This window comes from Phocoena sinus, chromosome 7 (assembly GCF_008692025.1).
Source record: "Phocoena sinus isolate mPhoSin1 chromosome 7, mPhoSin1.pri, whole genome shotgun sequence".
Classification (NCBI taxonomy): Eukaryota; Metazoa; Chordata; class Mammalia; order Artiodactyla; family Phocoenidae; genus Phocoena; species Phocoena sinus.
Genome location: NC_045769.1, coordinates 106,793,552 through 106,813,533, shown reverse-complemented (window position 1 = coordinate 106,813,533; position 19,982 = coordinate 106,793,552). Strand labels below are relative to the sequence as shown.

General features: G+C 39.9%; 1 protein-coding gene across 2 annotated transcripts in view; it reads right to left on the bottom strand.

Moving 5' to 3' along the window:
* CNTNAP5 (contactin associated protein family member 5) overlaps window positions 1-19,982 on the bottom strand; it is an 876,608-nt gene that overhangs the window by 438,264 nt on the left and 418,362 nt on the right. For both annotated transcript variants that reach the window (XM_032637306.1, XM_032637307.1), the window contains exon 5: window positions 8,560-8,763. In XM_032637306.1, the coding sequence (XP_032493197.1) occupies window positions 8,560-8,763 (204 nt within the window). The remainder of the gene's footprint in view (window positions 1-8,559; window positions 8,764-19,982) is intronic.

Here is a 19,982-nt window from a genome sequence, read left to right as displayed (position 1 = left end):
TATGCAAATACATTAATAGATCTTTTTCTTTTTCTTTCTCTCTCACCTCTCTCCCTCCCTCCTTCCTTCCCTCTTTCCGTCTCTCTCTCCTCCTTTCCTTCTTCCTTCTTTCCTTCCTTTCCTCCCTTCATACTTCCTTCCTTCCTTCCTTCCTCCCTCCCTCCCTTCCTTTCATCCTTCCATCCATCTACAAAAAGGTGTTGATATCTACCTGACTTGCTTACAGTGACAAGTGATGTATACAGGAGCTACAGAGTTAAAAGGCACACTTCCCTCTCTGAAAGTTTTAATGTGGAGACTCAATAAGTGAATTGATAAAAAGCATGCTGCTGGTATTAACAGCAGGGAGCCATGGAAATGCAGGGTAGGGAGCTGTGGAGGGTGCTTTACAAAGTGGTGCCAGGCCTGATATTTGACCAGAACAAGGAGCATTGCTACCCAGCCGGGGGAAGCACATGCCAAGGTTGGGGGTACAGGGGAACACCTAAAGGGATTCCACGCAGCAGAGTGCCATGACCACGTGGGGCTGGTTTATCCCACCCAGGACCAGTGTGCTAGTGTGAGCTAGGTTACAGCCTGTGTTTACTTTTAAGAAATGGGAGCCATTGGTCAATTAATAAGTCAGGGATTATTGACTCAGATTAACATTTTAAGAAGGTTATTTTGACAGCTGTATGGGAATTTGATGAGAAGGCAAGGCTGCCAGAAAAACTGGCAGTCATCTAGATGGGGGATGAGGGGCTTAAGTAAAGAGAGCACAGGAGGATGGATTTTCAGCCAGTGAGAAGGTGTTGGCATGTGGTGACCTGGCATGCCATTTGGATATTGGAGGTGGACATGGTAAAGGAAAGACCCACCTAGGGATGACTTTTAGTATGTTTGCTCAAGCAGGTAGGTGAAAAGCGGTACCAGTCAGAACAAAGAACATCAGTGTCCGTCTCTCTCCCCCACTTCTTCTACATACACACACACACACACACACACACACACACACACACACACACACACAACTTTTACTTATAAAACATGTCCAAAGGTTAATGATTGGTTGAAGGAAACAGTGTGCCTTATAAACTATTAATTCTAGGTAATAAGTCAAATAGATTTAATATCAGAGATTTCATTTTAAATTTGATGTGCACCTCCGACATGTTTTCTTAAAAACTAAAAAGGCATTTAACAATGATTCAGTAATAATAAGTCCAAAACATTAAAGGTTTGAAACTGTAAAGCCACTGAAAGTCACAAAATGAAAAAGTAAAGGAATCACATCTTTTCCTCCTAATTATTTGTTCTTATGTGTTGTGTTGGGTGGGTTTTAGTGATATGTTGATTTCTTTAGTAGAGCCAATAAAGACAAGGATTAAATTAAGTATTTTAATATTTTTCTACACTATTATTCCTACTTCATAAGAGAAATTTAATTTTGAATAGGTCAAACAGACTAAATTTTACTTGACTTTTTGGATAACGTAGTGAATCTTCTATTCTTGTTTGCATTTACTAAAACATTAACAGAAGTTTTGATTTCTTTTTTTCTTTTCTTCTTACATTTTAGAATGAGTATAAGTATCTTTGATAATGGGAAAAACAAATAAACTTCATTAAAAACATAATCCTTAACCTGCATAGCTGGTTCATTGAAAACTATACGAGTGATGTGTAAATTGTTGAATATCTCCTGCATTACAAGCATCTTTTTAACTAAAAAAATTGGTAGACATGACCTTATTTCACCGATGCTCTCCATTAACCATTCTATGCTAACACTCAGAAATCTTGCATGCACACAAATTGAGTGAAAGTCTGTTTAAACAATTGGATAAACAGGAAATTCTGCTCTTCATTAAATAGGATGTTTTAAATTGTATCTATAGTAGGTGTTACCTTGAAGAAAAAGGTTACTCCTAGGAAAGGTTCCATTTTACCTAGAAATGTTCAGTATTAGAAATTGCAATACAAACTTCATTCTCAAAAGATTATCAAACTCTTCATCCTGTAATACACATTTCAAGTTTTATCTCAGTGGCAATTATGGTTCAACTACTAGTTTTAACTCGTTTCCAATTTATTAAGGCAAGATAAAAATTCCTATGGGCAATTGTGGAGAACAAAGACAATAAAAATATCTGGAAGCTATCTTTTAGGCCAGAAACACATTAGGGGGGAAAATACCTCTTATTACTAATTAAATAAAAACTTGTTTTCATGTGGTTTGAGATATAATTAAAATGAAACAATGTAAATACTACTCAAGTCCCTAAAACATATGGCAATTTTTATAGGAAACTTGAAATGATTGCAAAATATTTCTAACTTGCTCTTCTCCCCCACCCCCATCCCCAACATACTGTGGATAAGCATGTCAAATTGTTCACCCTTGGAACTAACATTTTTCTGACTAAGGGCATTATATTGCATTGTTTTCACCCAAAGTCTTCTTTGATTAAATCTTGCTTGGTCTTAACAGTTTAAACACTTTAACTTTCACAATCTGTGGATATCATATGGCCTAGCAAAAGGGAACAGAAACTTTCTTTTTTAAGATTGTATTTCAACAGAAACTCACGTTGGAAAGGGCTTGATTTATTGTTGATGAGATAGGGGACCACTCACATGGAGGTCACCAATGCCTACCTCCACCCGACCTTCAGAATTAACCTTCCCACCTTAGTTGTTCAGGTTATCGATGTTGGTATTCACTTGTATTTTTAAGGTTCTCTTCTACTAAGTGAGGTAAGCATTTTACATAGGCTGTTTCCATTATTCCTGAACACAGCCTTACAAAAAGCTTCACCTCAAAGAAGCTACAAGACATACCTAAGGACACAAAGAATTAGGGTTACAGCCAAGCTCTGACTCCAAAGCTAATGCTCTTACCACTACCCCTACTGGAAAAATTAATACTCCCACTTACCCTCATTTCTTATGTCCTGGCCACCTGCTTTCCACCATACATATGTGTGAGCTTATATAGCTTAATCAGAATACCAAGAAAAGGATTTGATGCATTGGGAAGCTGAGAGTTTTGGAAAGGAACATGGGGGCAATCCTAAGAGGGAAGGACATGATGTAGAAGGTGAAGGCAAATTTCACCTTTGCAGGTTATCCAGGAGAATAAAGACCCTTGTTTAGCCGAATTCAGGGCTGATGAATGTTCTCCTAAGCACTCAAGTTAAGTCTTCTGAAGAAAATAAAAACTAACAGGACGCCATGCGACTGCAGTGGACTTGACCCTCAGATCAGAGCAAATCCTTATGTATCAAAAAAGCAATGAAATACATCTTTCTTGTATTGTTAAAGTTGTTAAAAATTTTCTAAAGTTTATTCAATAAAACATTCTCTAGATTTAGGAGTCATGGTTCAAGTCTGACTCCTAAGCTGTATCCATCTTCTGTGACTTTGTTATCTTAAAAAATGCTATCTTAATACAATTATGGTATGTGGTTTTGATGATACCTAATTATATATTTTTAGTTAATATTACAAAATTAGAAAGTAAATTGCAATAATTATTTTACTAGGCCGGGTCCTCCTTGAAAATCAGAACTGGTAAATTCAACTTTTAACCTCCAGTGCATAGCTCAGTGCCTGGCTTAATGTACTCGTTCAGTGAATTCTTATTATAAGAATGACACAATTTACATAAAATGTGGAACAACTTATCCCATTGACACTTTGTCTGAAATGCCTGTGTTCCCCTCCTCTTTGTAATGAAATCTCCAGCTAACTCAAAGTGGATCCAGGAAGGCTTTCTGGACTCCTTTATCCTCCTCTGGTCTCTCCATTCTCAAAATATAACACATGGATACCAACTTCCCGATATTTAATTTGTAATTGTTTCATGAAGGTTTATAAAACTTGAATGATGAATGTCAGGAACTTGGGGTTCGATTGGAGAGTGTTCTAATCTTGGGTTTACAGCTATGCATCTACGTGACCTATGTAGCCCGGGGCAACCTACTGGACATCACTGACCATCAGTTTCTCCATCTGTAAAATGGGTTTGGATATAGTTTGTAGGATTGCCATGTGATACAAATGAAATATATATGTAAAATGTCTAGCCCAGTGCCTAAGTGAGGGCTTTCAAAAAATGGCAACATTAAAAAACATCTTTCATAGTATTTAGTCCAGGTCCAGAAACACAATAAATGTTTTATAAATACATATGAGTTGGCTTATCAAAATGCTTGAATTTCAAAAAGCTAAAGTAAATGTTCATTGGACTCTCTGGAGAATGTTCAGACTGTTCACTGATATCCCAAGCTATCTCAATGAGTTGGTTATGCAGTCAAATGCTTTGCCTCTGAACCCATACTTGGCCCCCCAAGGACAGTGTGCTCCACACATGGTTATGCTATGCCGAGATTCTCGCTTTCCTATGACTGTCATATTACACAAACATTATGCCTCAGTTCAAAGGTGCTGGACTCTTGTAAGGATGAATGACCTGCATGTGCTATTGATGTTTTATTTAGTTCTCACCACAATTCCCCAGTCACATAATGCCTCTGCTCTTTCATTCTCCCACCTGCATGTATGGGTTTGAGCTGTTGTAATTCTACTGAGGGCAAACTGCCACAGGTGATCTGAATGACATGTGTAGCATGGAAAGAGGAATCTTTATGAACCCCCTTACGGGCTGAGAGAAGAAATCTCTCTCCCATTAGTAGCTCTAGAAATCTCACTGTTCTACCCGAAGAAAGTAGTCAAACACCTAGTTCAACTGCAGCATTGAAATGATCTTTCCAAGTCAGCCTCCATAGGAGTAACTAGGTAATATGAATCAGAATTTCGGCAAAGAGCATCACTTGTGAAGAACCACAGCACACTCTGTATACCTCCAAAGGCCATGGTATAGGTCATGCAGCTGTCCATGGTACTGAACCCCTCTACTCAGCCTGGATTTCTGAATTGTAAAGTCACAGATTAGATAAGGAACTGGAGAACTGTCACTAAAGGAAACACTGCTGCAGTGTCCATGTCAGCTGGCCAGAGAGAAACTTCCTCCCCTTCCTCCGTCATTGGCCATTGCCCCAGCACCATTTTGCAGCCCATTAACTTGGATTTTAGGATTCTTCCTTCCCCACTCCTCCTCTTGCTCCCTCTCTTTCTTCCTTTTTATTTCTTGATTCATTTCTTTAAAAAAAGAGCTTGATCATGGGTGGTATGAAGTCTTTCCTCTTTGAAGGCTGTGTGGCAGCATGGGAAGAACATGAATTTTATATCATACGTAAAAATTTTATATAAATAGCTAAGGAAAACACTTGGAAAATATACAAAAATGTTAATAGAAGGATGACTGAGTTGTAGGATTTTGAGTGATTTTTCCCTTCTTTATAGAGTGTTTTTTTTCCTTCAAGTTTTCTAAAACTGACATATATTTTATAATCTGAAAGTAAGTTTAAAACCTGGTAAATATAACTGGATTTTAATTGTGGCTATGCTAATTTATAGCTGTGTAATTTGAACAGGTGATATATCCTCCTTCAGCCTAACATTCCACATGGGTAAATTGGAACTAATGTTTATGTACCTAATAGGGCTGCTCTGAGGATTGGATAGCATACTGGCATATTGTGGGCATTCTGCAAATATGATAGCGGGGAGAGTAGCTCAGGCTTGAGGGTCAGCAAGCCAAATGAGAATAATATGTATTTGTGTGAGGCTCTAATATATGAGATGAAAACCACTTTTTCCAATGTACTCAATTTGCCTCAAGTACCTACTTCAGGCTGGTGCTCTCCTAGTTTCCAGAGCTACAGTTATGAACAAAGTGTTATCTTTCCCTTGTGGAACGTATGTTACAGATTTTCTCTTATGGGCAAATCAAAATGATTATCATTCCCCCTTTCCCCTTAACTTAGTGCTTCCAGAAATCTGCTGGCTGTAACAGAGTTACGCAGAGCTAAAGTACTAATATACGTCAGCATCTCTCTAGAGAAGGAACATAGAAATCTGTGCTATTTAACAAGTATCCTAGGTGACTGCTTAAAAGAGATAAGTACAGGAAACAGTCATGGTAAACGGATGGAAATGAGTAAAATCCATAAGCAGATGAAAAGATGAAGAAATTCCAAACTCTGCAGAAAACAGACTAAAGGAGATTTTCCATTATCGCCACCACAGTTAGAAATATGGGGCAGATGGAATCTGGAAAGAGAGAATTATTCTGCTTGCTTTATATTGCAGCATGGAGCAGGTCTTCTTTACCTTAAAATACCCATTTCTTTCCAGGAAGACCCGCATAGCACAGGGTGTGGGACATTCAGATATTGTTGGTTGAACGATGAGTAATATTAAGAGCTTCACCGTGTTTATATACTGACAAAGAAAATTCATTTTGAATATTTTTAGCTTTCATGTTCGTGCCCTGGAAGATAGTTAGTAATAACCCCAGGTTAGAAATAAGTAAACTGAGGCTTGGGAGTTATGAACTTTCCCCATAATAAATAGCTAGCACCTGTCTGCAATTAAAATAAAATCTGTCACATGAGCACACCTTTTCCTTTCCATCCTGCTTTACTGTGTGTGAAGCTGCTGTACCTCATTGGGTTATGGATGTTGGAGCAGAGCTTTGGAGTGGTAATGGCACATTGGAATTGGGAATCCAAATGGCAGTCACTGACAGAATCAGTGTTACCTGCTTTACTAATGACAAGTCATAATAACTTTATCCACAACCCACAATGCTCTGTGAACCACAGAGTAACTGTAACTGGGTGTGTGTGTGTTCGGGGAGTTACTCCATCCATTCTCCTTTCACAAAAATTGAAGGCCAGTTAACAGACTGACGTATTTCTGCTGAATATTTATATGCCTACCGTTCATAGAATTCACTGATACATTTCTTCTTTAGGTAAGTGAGCAAAACCGATTATGTTACTAGCAAAACCTCTTATTGCTCTCCTCTGAGTGAGACTCTCCTTCTAAAGATGCTTTTGTTAAATATTTAATTTAGTGCATTAGTTATCAATTTGATGAGTTAAAACTTGGGATCCAGAGGTTCTCCCTGCTACCCATGCCAATACTCACCATGGAGGCTAAGGAGATGCTCAGAAATGCCTCAAAATAAGGATCTACATTGTTTGGCTTTGGGGATGAGTTCACAATAATCTTCATTTTTATGCTAATTACTAAAATAATTTATTACTAAATAATAATTACTAAAAGATAAAACTTATCTGTGATTTTTCCAGTCTTTCATCCACTTGAGCTTACAAACTGAATTCTGCTATGACTTTCCATCTTTACTACTTGATAGGGAATACTTGGTGATGGGTGATAATTCTCTTCCACAAATATACTCTCCACCCCTTCCCCTAAAACTATCATTTTCAATGGGAGGAAGGGATTCATTCTTATAAAAAATGGTCACTTCCTTTTTCGTCAGCCTAACTCTTGGTCCTGGTTTCTTTTCCTCCAGTAGAGCTTTTGGTTTGCCTTTTCATCTTGGAAACTCTGCTCCCTGCCTTCTGCACTTGGCCCATACTTCCTTCCAAAGCACCTTCACATAAAGGAGGGTGACCCTCTCTCTTTCTTCCCCTGGGATAGGAAGTTTATTACAAGAAATGCAGACCTGCCAGTAGTGAGGCAGGCATGATGGATGCAGAAGCCTGAGTCCTAAATACAGAGAAGGCAGCAGGGCATCTCTAATAAATTAGCTGGCATTTGGCAAGTCTAGGGCTCACACTGGCACAGCTTGGACACTTAAAGAAAACAGTATTTCCCTTAATAAGACATGGGAATGCCCAGAAACTTAGATGCCATACATATGACCCCCTTATTCCCCAACAAAGAAACAAAAACAAACAAAAACAAAAAACAAACAAACAAAAAACAAACCAGGAAAGATATTAAAATGTTTTTCCTCCATTTTCCCCCGGAACTTAACTTTCATAAATGTAACAATTACAACAAACTGTGAGCAAAAGCCTCATTATAATACATGTGCATGTGTGTGTGTGTGTGTGCGCGCACGCGTGTGCATGTAAACTCACTCAAGCTAAAGTTCGTTACTAAAAAAAGAGAAATATGGGGCTTCCCTTGTGGCGCAGTGGTTGGGAGTCCACCTGCCGATGCAAGGGACATGGGTTCGTGCCCCGGTTCAGGAGGATCCCACATGCCGCAGAGCAGCTGGGCCCATGAGCCATGGCTGTTAAGCCTGTGTGTCCGGAGCCTGTGCTCCACAACGGGAGAGGCCACAACAGTGAGAGGCCCACATACCGCAAAAAAAAAAAAAAAGAGAGAAATATGTAGAGAAAGAAAGAAAGAAGGAAGGAAGGAAGGAAAGAAAGAAAGAAAGAAAGAAGGAAAGAAGAAAGAAAAAGAAAGAATGAACAATTAGCTTGTAGTTCTCCCTCCCTACCAAAATTACCTTGTTTAAAGAATGCTGTTTATGGCTTAAACATGGTATTTTTCTTCTCCAACCTGCATAAGGAAAAGATGTCACTTAGACTGTGATCCAGGAACTTCTAACTGATACACTAGGAGGATAAGGAACTGTAACCTGCTACAAAAGGATTTCCCCGTAGCCTGACATGGGCAGGGACCTACCCAAGTTGAGGTGCAGGGCGAGCCTCCCCTTCTGGAGCTCCAGGGTGATGTGGTCTCCACGTTGTCCTTCTCCGTGGAACAGGACCCCATCTCCTTGCATGCTCTTGAACTTCAGGGAGATCACATCTTTGAGAGTACTCATCAGCTTCTGATTGAACCTGTACAGAAGGGAGCTTCGGCCATCAAAGTCAGCGATGTCTGATTCTAGGCACAAAGAGAGGGGGAGAAAAATCAGTGCACATCCTCCAAATTGCTTTTCCTTCTTTCCCATCTTAGTTGTTGTCCAATTAATAGAAATGTTCCTGATATCTATAAGGTACCGACTCACTGGGAAACATATAGTCTAGACCCAATCTAATTAGATTCAAGGGAAATATTCATTTACAAGCAGCCATCACACAGTCAGAGTGAACTGATCATTAGCTTAGAAGTAAAAGCCCTCATTAGTGCTGTCAGCTTTTGCTTGAAGGGACAGGGTATGAATACCACAAGTACCTTTGTCAGGCTCTATTGTGTCAAATGCCTGGTTGTAATAATCTCTCATGATTTATCCTCCTTAATAATTTGCTTCTGATAGTTGGAGTCACTTTATCCCATTATCTCAGGCTCAAGGTTGGAGATGAAATATATAGCTTATTATTTCAGCTCTGAACAGTACTGTCTTCCTAGATCTGCACTGAGAAGGATTCTGAGGTTTCCTTTGGTTCAATGGAAAAGAATATGCAGTAAAAGAAGACTTACTATTTGAACAGAGAGGGCAAATATCTTACATCCTTCTCATGTTTGCCTTATCTTGTGCTGATGGTATCTATCATTTTAGTTTTCATATACAAAAATGTTCATTCATTATTGTGAAAGCAAAAAGAGAAGGCCCGGTAATCATAATTTAGATAAGCTTATGTAGTAGATGTGTATAAACATATCTGAAAATTGTAGGCCAAAAAGCTAATAAGGATTTTCTTTTTCTTTTTGAATGATGCATAATTGACCTACAATGTTATATTAGTTTCAACTGTCCAGCATAATTATTAGATATTTGTATATATTTTAAGATGACCGCCGCAAAAAAGTGTAGTTAACGTTTGTCACCATACATAGTTATAGAATTTTTTTTCTTGTGATGAAAACTTTTAAGATCTAGTCTCTTAGCAACTTTCAAATATGAGGAGTCTCGCCTCACCGAAGAATATCTACAGATGACAAATAATTATCTGAAAAGATGCTCCACATCACATGTCACCAGGGAAATGCAAATTAAAATAATGAGATGCTGTTAACTGCACACCTATTAGAATGGTCTAACTCTGGAACACTGACACCACCAAGTGCTGGTGAGGATTTGGAGCAACAGGAAATCTGTTTCATTGCTGGTGGGAATGTAAGATGGTACAGCCAATGGAAGACAGTTTGGTGGTGTCTTACAAAACTAAGTGTACTCTTACCATAGTATCCAGCAACCTAGCTCCTTGGTATTTACTCAAAGGAGCTGAAAACTTATGTCCACACAAAAACCTGCACACAGATGTTTATAGCAGCTTCATTCATAATTGCCAAATACTAGAAGCAACCAAGATGTCCTTCAGCAGGTGAATGGATAACTAAACGATGGTACACCGAGACACTGGAATATTATACAACACTAAAAAGAAATGAACTATCAAGCCATGAAAAAAAGAAAAAACAATTTAGGTTCATATTACTTAGTGAAAAAAGCCAATCTGAAAAGTCTACTGTATGAGTCCAACTATATGACATTCTAGAAAAAGCAGAACTATGGGACAGTAAAAAGATCAGTGAAGGCCAGGGGTTAATGGGAGGGAAAAATAAATCGGCACAGCATAGAGGATTTCTAGGGCACTGAAAATAATCTATGATACTATAATGATGGATACATGTTATTATACATTTGTCTAAACTCACAGAATGTACAATTGCAATAGTGAACCATAATGTAAACTATGGACTTTGGGTGATTACAAATTGTCAACCTAGGTTCATCAATTGAAATAAATGTACCACTCTGATGGGGGTTGCTGATAATGAGGGAGGGGAACTTGCATTTTTGGGAGCTGAGGGTATATGGGAAATCTCTGTACCTTCCTTTTTATTTTGCTGTGAATCTAAACTGCTCTAAAAAATAGCCTTTAAAATAAATTAATAGTGACTCTATGTAGGAGGTGTTTTATAGGTTATTTTTACATTACTTTTCTTAGTTTTTCATCACAAAAACTTTTACAAAAAACTTTTATTACTTTTATAATAGAAAAACATTAAGGCTATTTAATTATACTTAAAACAGATTCATTATATACCATCTTATGTGGGTGAGATGGTGGCGAATGGGTGTGTGGGGGGTGAAATTATTCTTATTTGAAATCAAGTACTTGGGATAACTCAATTTTTTATTATTCACCAAGCAATTAAAATCCTCACCTTGAACATTCACAGTGATAAATTAAGGGTTTTTTTTTTGACTAAACATATAGAAGCGTCCTTTGGAAAGCTGAAATTTTGTAATGAAAATAAAATCATACTTTTCCTGTAATTAATTTTAAAATACCATTTCACAATTTATTCCTCTGGAATAAAGTGGTTCTAACCAAAAACTTGCTGATGACTCCCAAGACCCTAAAATGAAATAGTCCAGGTACGGAGGGATTTTCATAAATTCCCAGCTCTCTCAGACTCTCCCCGTATCACCCCATCAATGTTCCTGCCTCTGTCCTCTGAACCAGACTTTACGAAAACCAAATGGAGGCTACAGACAGCAAGCTGGCATCAGTCATAGAATAATAAGGATCATAATGTAGATAAGATCATGGATGTTAAGCTGTGATGGTCATAACTTGTTAACTCTGTTGCTTTGGCATCTCTACATCCCTACGCCTGATTTCCTCATCTATAAAGTGGGGTAATTACACCCTTCAGAGAAGACTGCTGTGAGCATTAAATGTGCTTATCCATATAAAGTGACAATTTGTACAAAGGGATGCCATCATGTCTGTCACGTTATTTGTGTTAAATCAATAACAGATAGTAGGAGTATTAGTAGTGTTTAGGATACATGGAGGACTTTGCATTCCTCCCCAGTGCTGGCACTCCACTTTCTCACCCCAAATAATGCTATTTCACTTTTTGATTCAATGGTTTGTTGCCCATGGAATGCAAGCTGGCTCCAAGTTTCCTGTTCTGCCATATTTCAGGTTCTCAAACTACTTGAAATTATTTGGGTGCAGAGTCTGCATCTGTATCTTCATGGTCTCTTCCGATGTCTCCCCTGTGGCTCTGCAGCAGACTCTGGGTTAGGAACTGGGTCCTTAGGAGCTTTAGTGCTGAGTGAGGGAACATGGCATATACAATTGGCGGACCATGACACTAATATGTTGTGAGCTAAAATAGAAGGGAGCACCCAGTGCTATGGGAACAGTTTAAAGCTCACTGTATATGACTATGGAAATGAGGTGAGTTCTGACATAAATAAGCATGGAATCTTGAGTTACTGCTGACAAGAGATACCCTGATCTGGTTGTCTCAGTCTGAAGCACCCAGACGCTCCACTCCAAGACACTATCTCCTCTCTCTCCAATCCATCCCAGCATTCATGATCTTTATTTCAATCCCTGTGATGTCTAGCTAATGTATGGACTTAATCAATGCCATAAGCAGTGATGACACAGGTTACCTCTAAGGAAACACAGCTCCATGTTTCCATGAGATCTTAAAGAAACTGAGCCAATCAATAGGACGGGAAAAAAAATATTGTTGAAGTCTCACAGACCCGGGTTTCAGCTCTGGTTTTGCTATTTACTAGCTGGGGGACTTGAGGCAACTTTCTTGACTTCTCTGAGTTTCAGTATCCTATTTGTATAATACAGCTAAGAGAAACCTACCCTAAAAGCCATTATGAGAATTACATAAATCATACCTGGAAATGAATAGTCACTCAATAACATTCCATTCCCTCATTCCATCATTAATCCAAAGGCATTACTGCAGTGGTAAAGATTTGAAGAATGATGTAAAGATGGTATCAAGAACATGGTATAAAGGAAATCTGTTTGAGCCTGGGGTTCAGTATCCCTCACATCACATTGAGCAGGCATTCCTCCAAGCCTTCATCACTTTCCATATTCTTAAAATAGCCCCACAACTGCCCTCCCATATCCAACTTTTGCAGCCTCCCTCTGACCCATTCTTTCATGTTCACATCACCTTTGCTAAAGCCCTTCAGGAAACTCAATGCACTAAGAATTAAATTCAATTGGTCTCTGTCCTCCTTTCACACCTCATCCTCTACTTCTCTCCCCAACTCTCATCCCACCCCAAGCATGCTGTATTTTCAGTGTGTATCTATGTGTCTGTCATAGGCATATACATAAGTGTGTATGGGGGGTGGTTAGGACATGTACAGAGCACACACCATGAGCCCTGTAATTCTCTAAATGTTTTTTGTGCATGAATTTATTTAATCCCATCAATCATTTATCATAATAGGGAAGAACAAATCTGACTCCCTATTGGATCTGTTTCTTTTACCTTTGCATTCTATTGCTTTTGCTTTAAAAATGTTGCCTATAGGCTGAAATACACAGGATAGCCCCTATTCAAGACTCTGACCTGCAACGGTATAACACTTTCTCATTCATATAAAGATAAAAAGTCGCAGAATAGAGAATAGCACTTGTTTTGTTGGAGGTTTACAGGAACATCATGACCTGACCTATGCGGAGAGCTGCAAGAACAAAGGATTCCAACACCAAGAAGTTTCCAACAATCAACCACACCCCTCCCACACCTGGGCTTTAAAAACGCTTTGCTGAAACCCTGAGGAGAGTTTGGAAGTTGGGGGCACGAGCCACCCATTCTCCTTGCATGGCCCTGCAATAAACTTTTCTCGGGTCCAAACTCTGATATTTCAGTTTGTTTGGCCTCACTGTGTGTTGAGCACATGAACTTACATTCTTACGTTCCGTAACACTATGAGGAATGCGCTGTTTTTATTATTGCTGTTTTACAAATAAGGACACTATGGCAAAAGGAGTACACAGTTTGCAAACGACTGAGCTGGGAATCCAGCCCATCGCATAGGACTTAGCCGTGTTTTGAGTGTGCTGAGCACCTTCCCAAGTGCCACTCCTCTCTGGTTGGTCCTCTAACACCCAGCTCATCAGTCTAGTGCTGGGCCCTTTCCCTAACAGCTTCCTCCCATGAGTTAGTCTCCCACTAAGCACCCTGCCACTCCCTCAATAATTCACCTCCCGACCAGATTTTGATACTTGGTCGTTTCCAGCTCTCCAGCAGGACAGTGCATCCCTTGAGAAGAGGGTTTCAATGTGTATTAATCTCCTCATTAATTCAGAGCTGAGCACCTCCTGTGAAATGACTTAGTGACCTAGTGCAGTACCTATGTCTGAGGGCGATGCTACCAATGGTCCTATGACTTCCTCTCCCATTACCCCCACCACCACCCTACAAGAGCCAGGTTGCCTATCCACACTCAAAGAGTTCATTTCTCTGGAGGCATGCACTCAGCCACTGGGGACACGATTCCTGAGTTATTCACAGATGCTCATGACAGCAGAGATGAGAGGCTCTCTTTAGAGAGCTCAGAAGGGTGGCAGCTTTCCTCTTAACACCACTGAAGGCCAATGAGAGAAACACTTTGCCAATCTAAGAGAACTCAGACAAATACCCTGGACCTTTGCAATATTAATTAAGTCACAGGCAAAATTCATCAGCCATTTCACAGATGGAGAAACAGTGTAAAAAATGTGTTTAACAAGGATTAAAGTTTTCCCCCACTGAATACTCAGTAATTCCCCCAGACACAGGAGCTATTTGAAGTATTCAAATTCCAAACTTGGCTACAACAGATTTTAAATGATAGCAATAAGGAACCACATTTTTATAGTGTTGGTTTTAAGAAAAACAATTCTATCATATGCTGGGTTTTCCTCATTAGATATTATCATAACCCCTTTGTCCTGATCCTTTGCTTGGGTACTTAATTTGAAGCATGGGGTCTGGTTATGGAGATCCGCATCTTCAGTAATGTTTTACATGCATCTTGAAACAAGATTCTCTTTAACAATATGAAAAAGAAACAGGAAAAAAAATGAAGAAAGTGTTGCAAGGTGCATAAAGTTTAAAGAACGATCCTATTGGCAAAGGAGGAAGTGTGTGATCATCTCAGAATACAGTTTTAAGGGCACCAAGAAAATAACTAACAAAACTAAATATATCCTCTGCATTCTCTATCACAGCTTTTCTAAACCACTCGTACAGATTTCTTCCTTTGGATTAAGCATTCTCTGGGGAAAAAGAAACTAATTAACATATTTTTGCCTAATTTAAAGTTCTTCTTAACAGCCTTGGAGGTCCATATTGTTCCCCATTTGTAAAAAGGAGAAGCCAAAGCTCAGGAAGATTATGCACCTTGCCCAAAGGCATACACACAATAATGAGTTTTTTGACACTGAAGCCCTAAATGTTTCCTCATTAGAAAATGGGGGGGTTGGTGTGACGATTACATGAGATGAGCACCTCGTGGACAGGGAGACTGCATGCCTCTGTCCAGGGAGAATCAGGCATGACTGGGGAGTGTGTATATGAGTGTGTGTATAAGGAAGAAAATTCCCATTTAAGGAAAGATAATGTTGAATGGAAGCTTTCTTTTCCTTACAAGTTGATATTAATTTCCTTGTGGCCCCTGCTCTTTGCACTTGCTCTTATACTCACAGACCAAGTTCAATCAGAGCAGTAGCTCTCAACTTTAGGGTAGACATGCAATGCCTTCCCTGCCCTCATGACCTCCACTAAGCCCTATCCTGGTCGATTTCCACCCAGACATTCTCGTATTTGAGCCTTTATGGAGCCCCCTCCACATGGCATGGTCGGTGGTCAGCACAGGTGTACAGCAGTGAACTCAGTAGAGGTCCCTGGTCTCAAGGGCTAAGCTGGAGACAGCACCACACAATTACACAGTCCTGGGGAGAGATGAGCACTGGATGCTGGAGAAGCCCAAAGGAGGATGCCTAACCTCTCCAGGAGGATATAATGCAGCGCCTAAGTCCCGAGGGATGCGCGGAGGTTAGGCAGGTAAGGTGTGCAGAAAGGGTGTTGCCGGCAGAGAGAAGTAGCCTCCCGTTCCTGAAGATGAGATTTCAGATCCACAAGGAGTCTGACTTGTTGGACCAGTGATTCTAGAAGTGTGCTCTTTGCACCCTCGTTATCCCCAGGGAGCTGGTTAGAAGTACAGGATTTAGGACGTCACCACAGACCTAGAAATCAGAAACTCTGGACTTGGAACCCAGCCGTCTGCATGTGGTCAAGCCCTCTAGGTGATTCTGATACTCAATGAGGTTTGAGAACCTCTCTGGTAAAAGAAAGCCAGGTCAGTGGGGAGTCAGGAGGCTGGGGAGAGACTCAGGGGTTTGTAATGGAGGATCCTATCTGAGATGAATGGAGAAATAACTGTCAAAGTATTTAAAGTAGGGAAAGTGCGTAGCCAGTTTGGGTTTTGAGAAAATAACTCTGGATTTTAGAAAGTTCTTCCATATTATTTATTTGGTCAGCGCACATTCCAATCCTGGCTACCCAAACCTCTCCCTCTCAGTGGAATTACCTGATTTTGTTGTCTCCTGCCAAGGTGACAAAGCCCTAATGTGGCCTTTTGGGTGTTCACTTTTTCCTGCCCTTAATACATGGTGACCACGCATCAGAGTTCTTTTTTTTTTTTTTTTTCCAAACATATAATGCCAGCCAGAACACAGCTGTTAGATATTTGCTTCCTGGAGTGGACCATTTCTCCCTCTTTCTCAAAATCGATTTTTAGAATCTCATTATAATGAACTCAATTTGTGGTTTGATAAGATGGTCACACATTGGCCGACTGCACTAGAATATTGAGGTTAGGTAGATCGTAAACCCAAGGAGTCTTCAGGATAAGGGCAGGTCCTCCAGCTCACAAACTTCTCCCTTTAGATCAAGATAAATCCAGCACACACTCTCTCCATCCCAGCAGTACTGAGAAATGTCAGTACTTGGCTGACTTCCCACTGGGCCCATAATTGCTGACCCAGCTGTCATAGCTTCTCGTCTGAGAAAGACAGAGTTCTGGAGGCATATTCTGGCATATCTGATGGATGTTGGTAGCTTGTCAACAAACTAGCTAAAAAAAGGGCTCCACTGAATAAAAGACTCCAAGCTTGAATCCCCAAGTGAGCTGAAAAAGGCTATCGTGTGTGTTTGTGACACGAAGTCTGTTTTCTCACAAGAAGGAAAGCTGGAGCTCTAAGTTGACAAGAGAAACCATCGATTCATCTTGAGAAAATCAGTGCCGCTCACTCTGGGGTTGTTTGCAGTAAACATGATTTTCAATACAATTACAGTGCAAAGCTTATCTCATGATACGTTATATAAGAAAAGTGATTATTATTCAGACCATACACTTGCACTGAACACTTGAGGGCTTTGGTTAGCAATCCACAGACCACAGAGGTTTCCACAGTCAACTCAAATTTACAGAGATTCTCCACCAACTCTGTGACTTTTCCAGGCCTTATCAGAGGCCCATGATAACCTCAGATGAACTGCGAAAACAATGTAAGTTTCCAAACTAACCATGACAACTCCTAAGAATAGCTTTTCTTACAGAATTTCTGATGTGTCTGTGCATGAGAGCAGTTCAGAAAAACAGAATAGGTCTTAAGAAGACAACATAAAGAACAGTCGTAGTACAAAAAACAAAATCTAAACTCTAAATTTTAATCCTAACTTTAGCAGATAGACTTTTTGCTCTGACAGTCACATTTGCTTTCTTAAAACGTCTAGGTTTTTTGGCAATCTTATACTTGTAGACACCTCTTGTAATAGGGAAGAATAAATCTGACTCTATATTGGATCTGTTTCTTTTACTTTAAACTTTGTATTCTATTGCTTTTGCTACAAATGAATCACTAAAGAGATGCTACCTATAGCTTAAAGCATACATGATGGCCCATGTCCAGGAACTCAGCCTCCTGTGTCTGAGCTTAAGCTAAAATACATGTATTTAAGCTCACAGGAGACATCCTGACCAGGACCACTTGTGAATGGCTGCAGGAAGGAAGAAATTAACCCATCCCCTCTGGAGTCTGGCTGGAACTAGGAAATATGTGCAACAACTTACTGCCTTTTTGCTTTACCTCCTCACCTCCCCCTCTTAAAGAAACTAGCATCCAAACCTGGGCAAGATGGTTCTGTGGAACACTAGTCCACCATTTTCTTGGTCTGTTGTCTTATGGAATAAAGTTGCTGTTCCTTGTCCCAGCAGCTCATCTCTCTATTTATTGGCCTGTCGTGCAGTGAGCAGTACGAGCTTGGACTCAGTAACACTCTGAGCACACCTAAAATGTGCAGTTCCACCGAGCTCTTCACTAACTACAAGACGAAGCCAAATGAATGTATTTATTTTAGGGAATTCCCTAAAATAAATCTTTTAGTAGATAATTCTTTTAGTAGTAGAAATCTTTCCATTTGTTTATTCTCAAGTGCATTGGCAGTTATTGGGTATATTCTATACTCTTTTTGGTCACTGTGCTGAACCGTGAGATGCAAAACCATTGCGACATGGGCTGTCCCACTCAGGGACTCAGACACAATAACACTGACAAGGCAAATGAATCACTCTGCTGGTATAGGATGCAATAAATGGAAGTGTAATTATACCTACAACTTATTACCCAAAGAGGGGGCTTGGGAGAGTGAAAAGGGGAGCAGATAACAAAACTGAGATGACAAGCATGGACTAGAAAAATATGCAGCAGGCTGGGATGTATGGTCACCCCAAGGTGCAGACAGGTTAACAGAAGGTTTCAGCAGAGGGGTGGTAATGTTTCATGAATCCTGTTCACAAGTTCACAGAAGGAATGATCAAGGCAAAGGCTGCTACTGAGCAGCTCACCCTTGTGAAAAGAGCATAATTCAATTATGAACTGCTCCCTTGCTTCACATGGGCCTCAGTGATCTTCAGCCACAACACACTATGATAGGGAAGAACAAATCTGACTCCATATTAGGTCTATTTCTTTTATTTTAACCTTTGTATTCTATTGCTTTCGCTTCAAGTTAAGAATGTAGCATGTTGTCTACAGCCTGAAATATACAGGATAGCCCATTCTCAAGGCTCTGACCTTTAAGGGTGTAAAACTTTTCCATTCATATAGAGATAAAAGTTACAGGAGCATTGTGACCTGAGCTGCGTGGACGGCTGCGAGAACAAAGGATTCTGCACCGCGAAGTTTGCACCAACCAATCACACCGCTTCCTCACCTTGCCTTTAAAGATGTTTTGCTGAAACCCTTTGGGCAGTTTGGGGGTTTTGAGGGGCATGAGCCACTTGTTCTCCTTGCATGGCCCTGCAATAAACTTTTCTCTGCTCCAAACTCTGACGTTTCAGTATTATTTGGACCCACTGTGCATTGAGCACACCAACTTGGGTTCAGTAACAACACAATTGCCCCCTGGAAGTGTTCCCATAATGAGGCATTTAAATAAGTGTCAAAACGGGAGGAGAGCTACCATCGCCCCTCTGCCCCCGACTATTTGTTATTTTGTCTAAAATAAAAGATTTATCATGTTTTTACATTTAGGGGAAATTGAATGCTCTTTGTTAATGATTCTATCTGGGCAAAATCTACAGAACTTAGTGCCAGGAGGCCAGTGGGAGAATCACAGTAAATCACTCCAGTGACAATTTCAACAAGGAGTAAACATAAAACAAACTGTAGAAGGCAAGCCCTTGGCATTTGTGTGGGAACCCACTGCTGCATTAAGTGGTTGATCTAAGTATTAGGTCATTTTTCCGTTTATGTTTTCCTTTAAAATGATCACTGTTAGCATATGGGTCATGGAACTCAGAGGGATATAGCTGGTCAAATCACACCCTGGGCAGCAGGACATTAATTCATCAGGAAACTTGTTAGCTGTGGGTTTTCCCTTCATTTGTTAGCCTTACAAAAGACTTGGTTTCTTCAACTTCCACTACGACCATTTACTTGTCTGCTTTTCAAAGTTACTAAAAATCCTTGAGTTCCAAAAAAGCAGAGGTTGTGTTACTTATTTCTCTGTCTCCAAAGCTGAGCAGAGGGGGGAGGGGGGTTACTGAGTAATGTTTATTGTCTGTTGAAGGGATTTTAAGACTGAATCAATCAGTGACGCTGTTTAAGACAGATCAGAAAAGTTGACTTAAGGTAGCATACTGCAGTGTTTTGTATTTAACATGTTTTTATTACATATATATGTGTATTTGTCTCTTCACAGAAGAGATTGTTCAGTGATTCCTAGATGAATTAAGAGAAAGAAGAGTAGGGAGATCTCATTCTTTTTAATTCACTTATTTTTAAGAAATTTTCTGGGCCATCATTTCCTTATCTATAGAATGA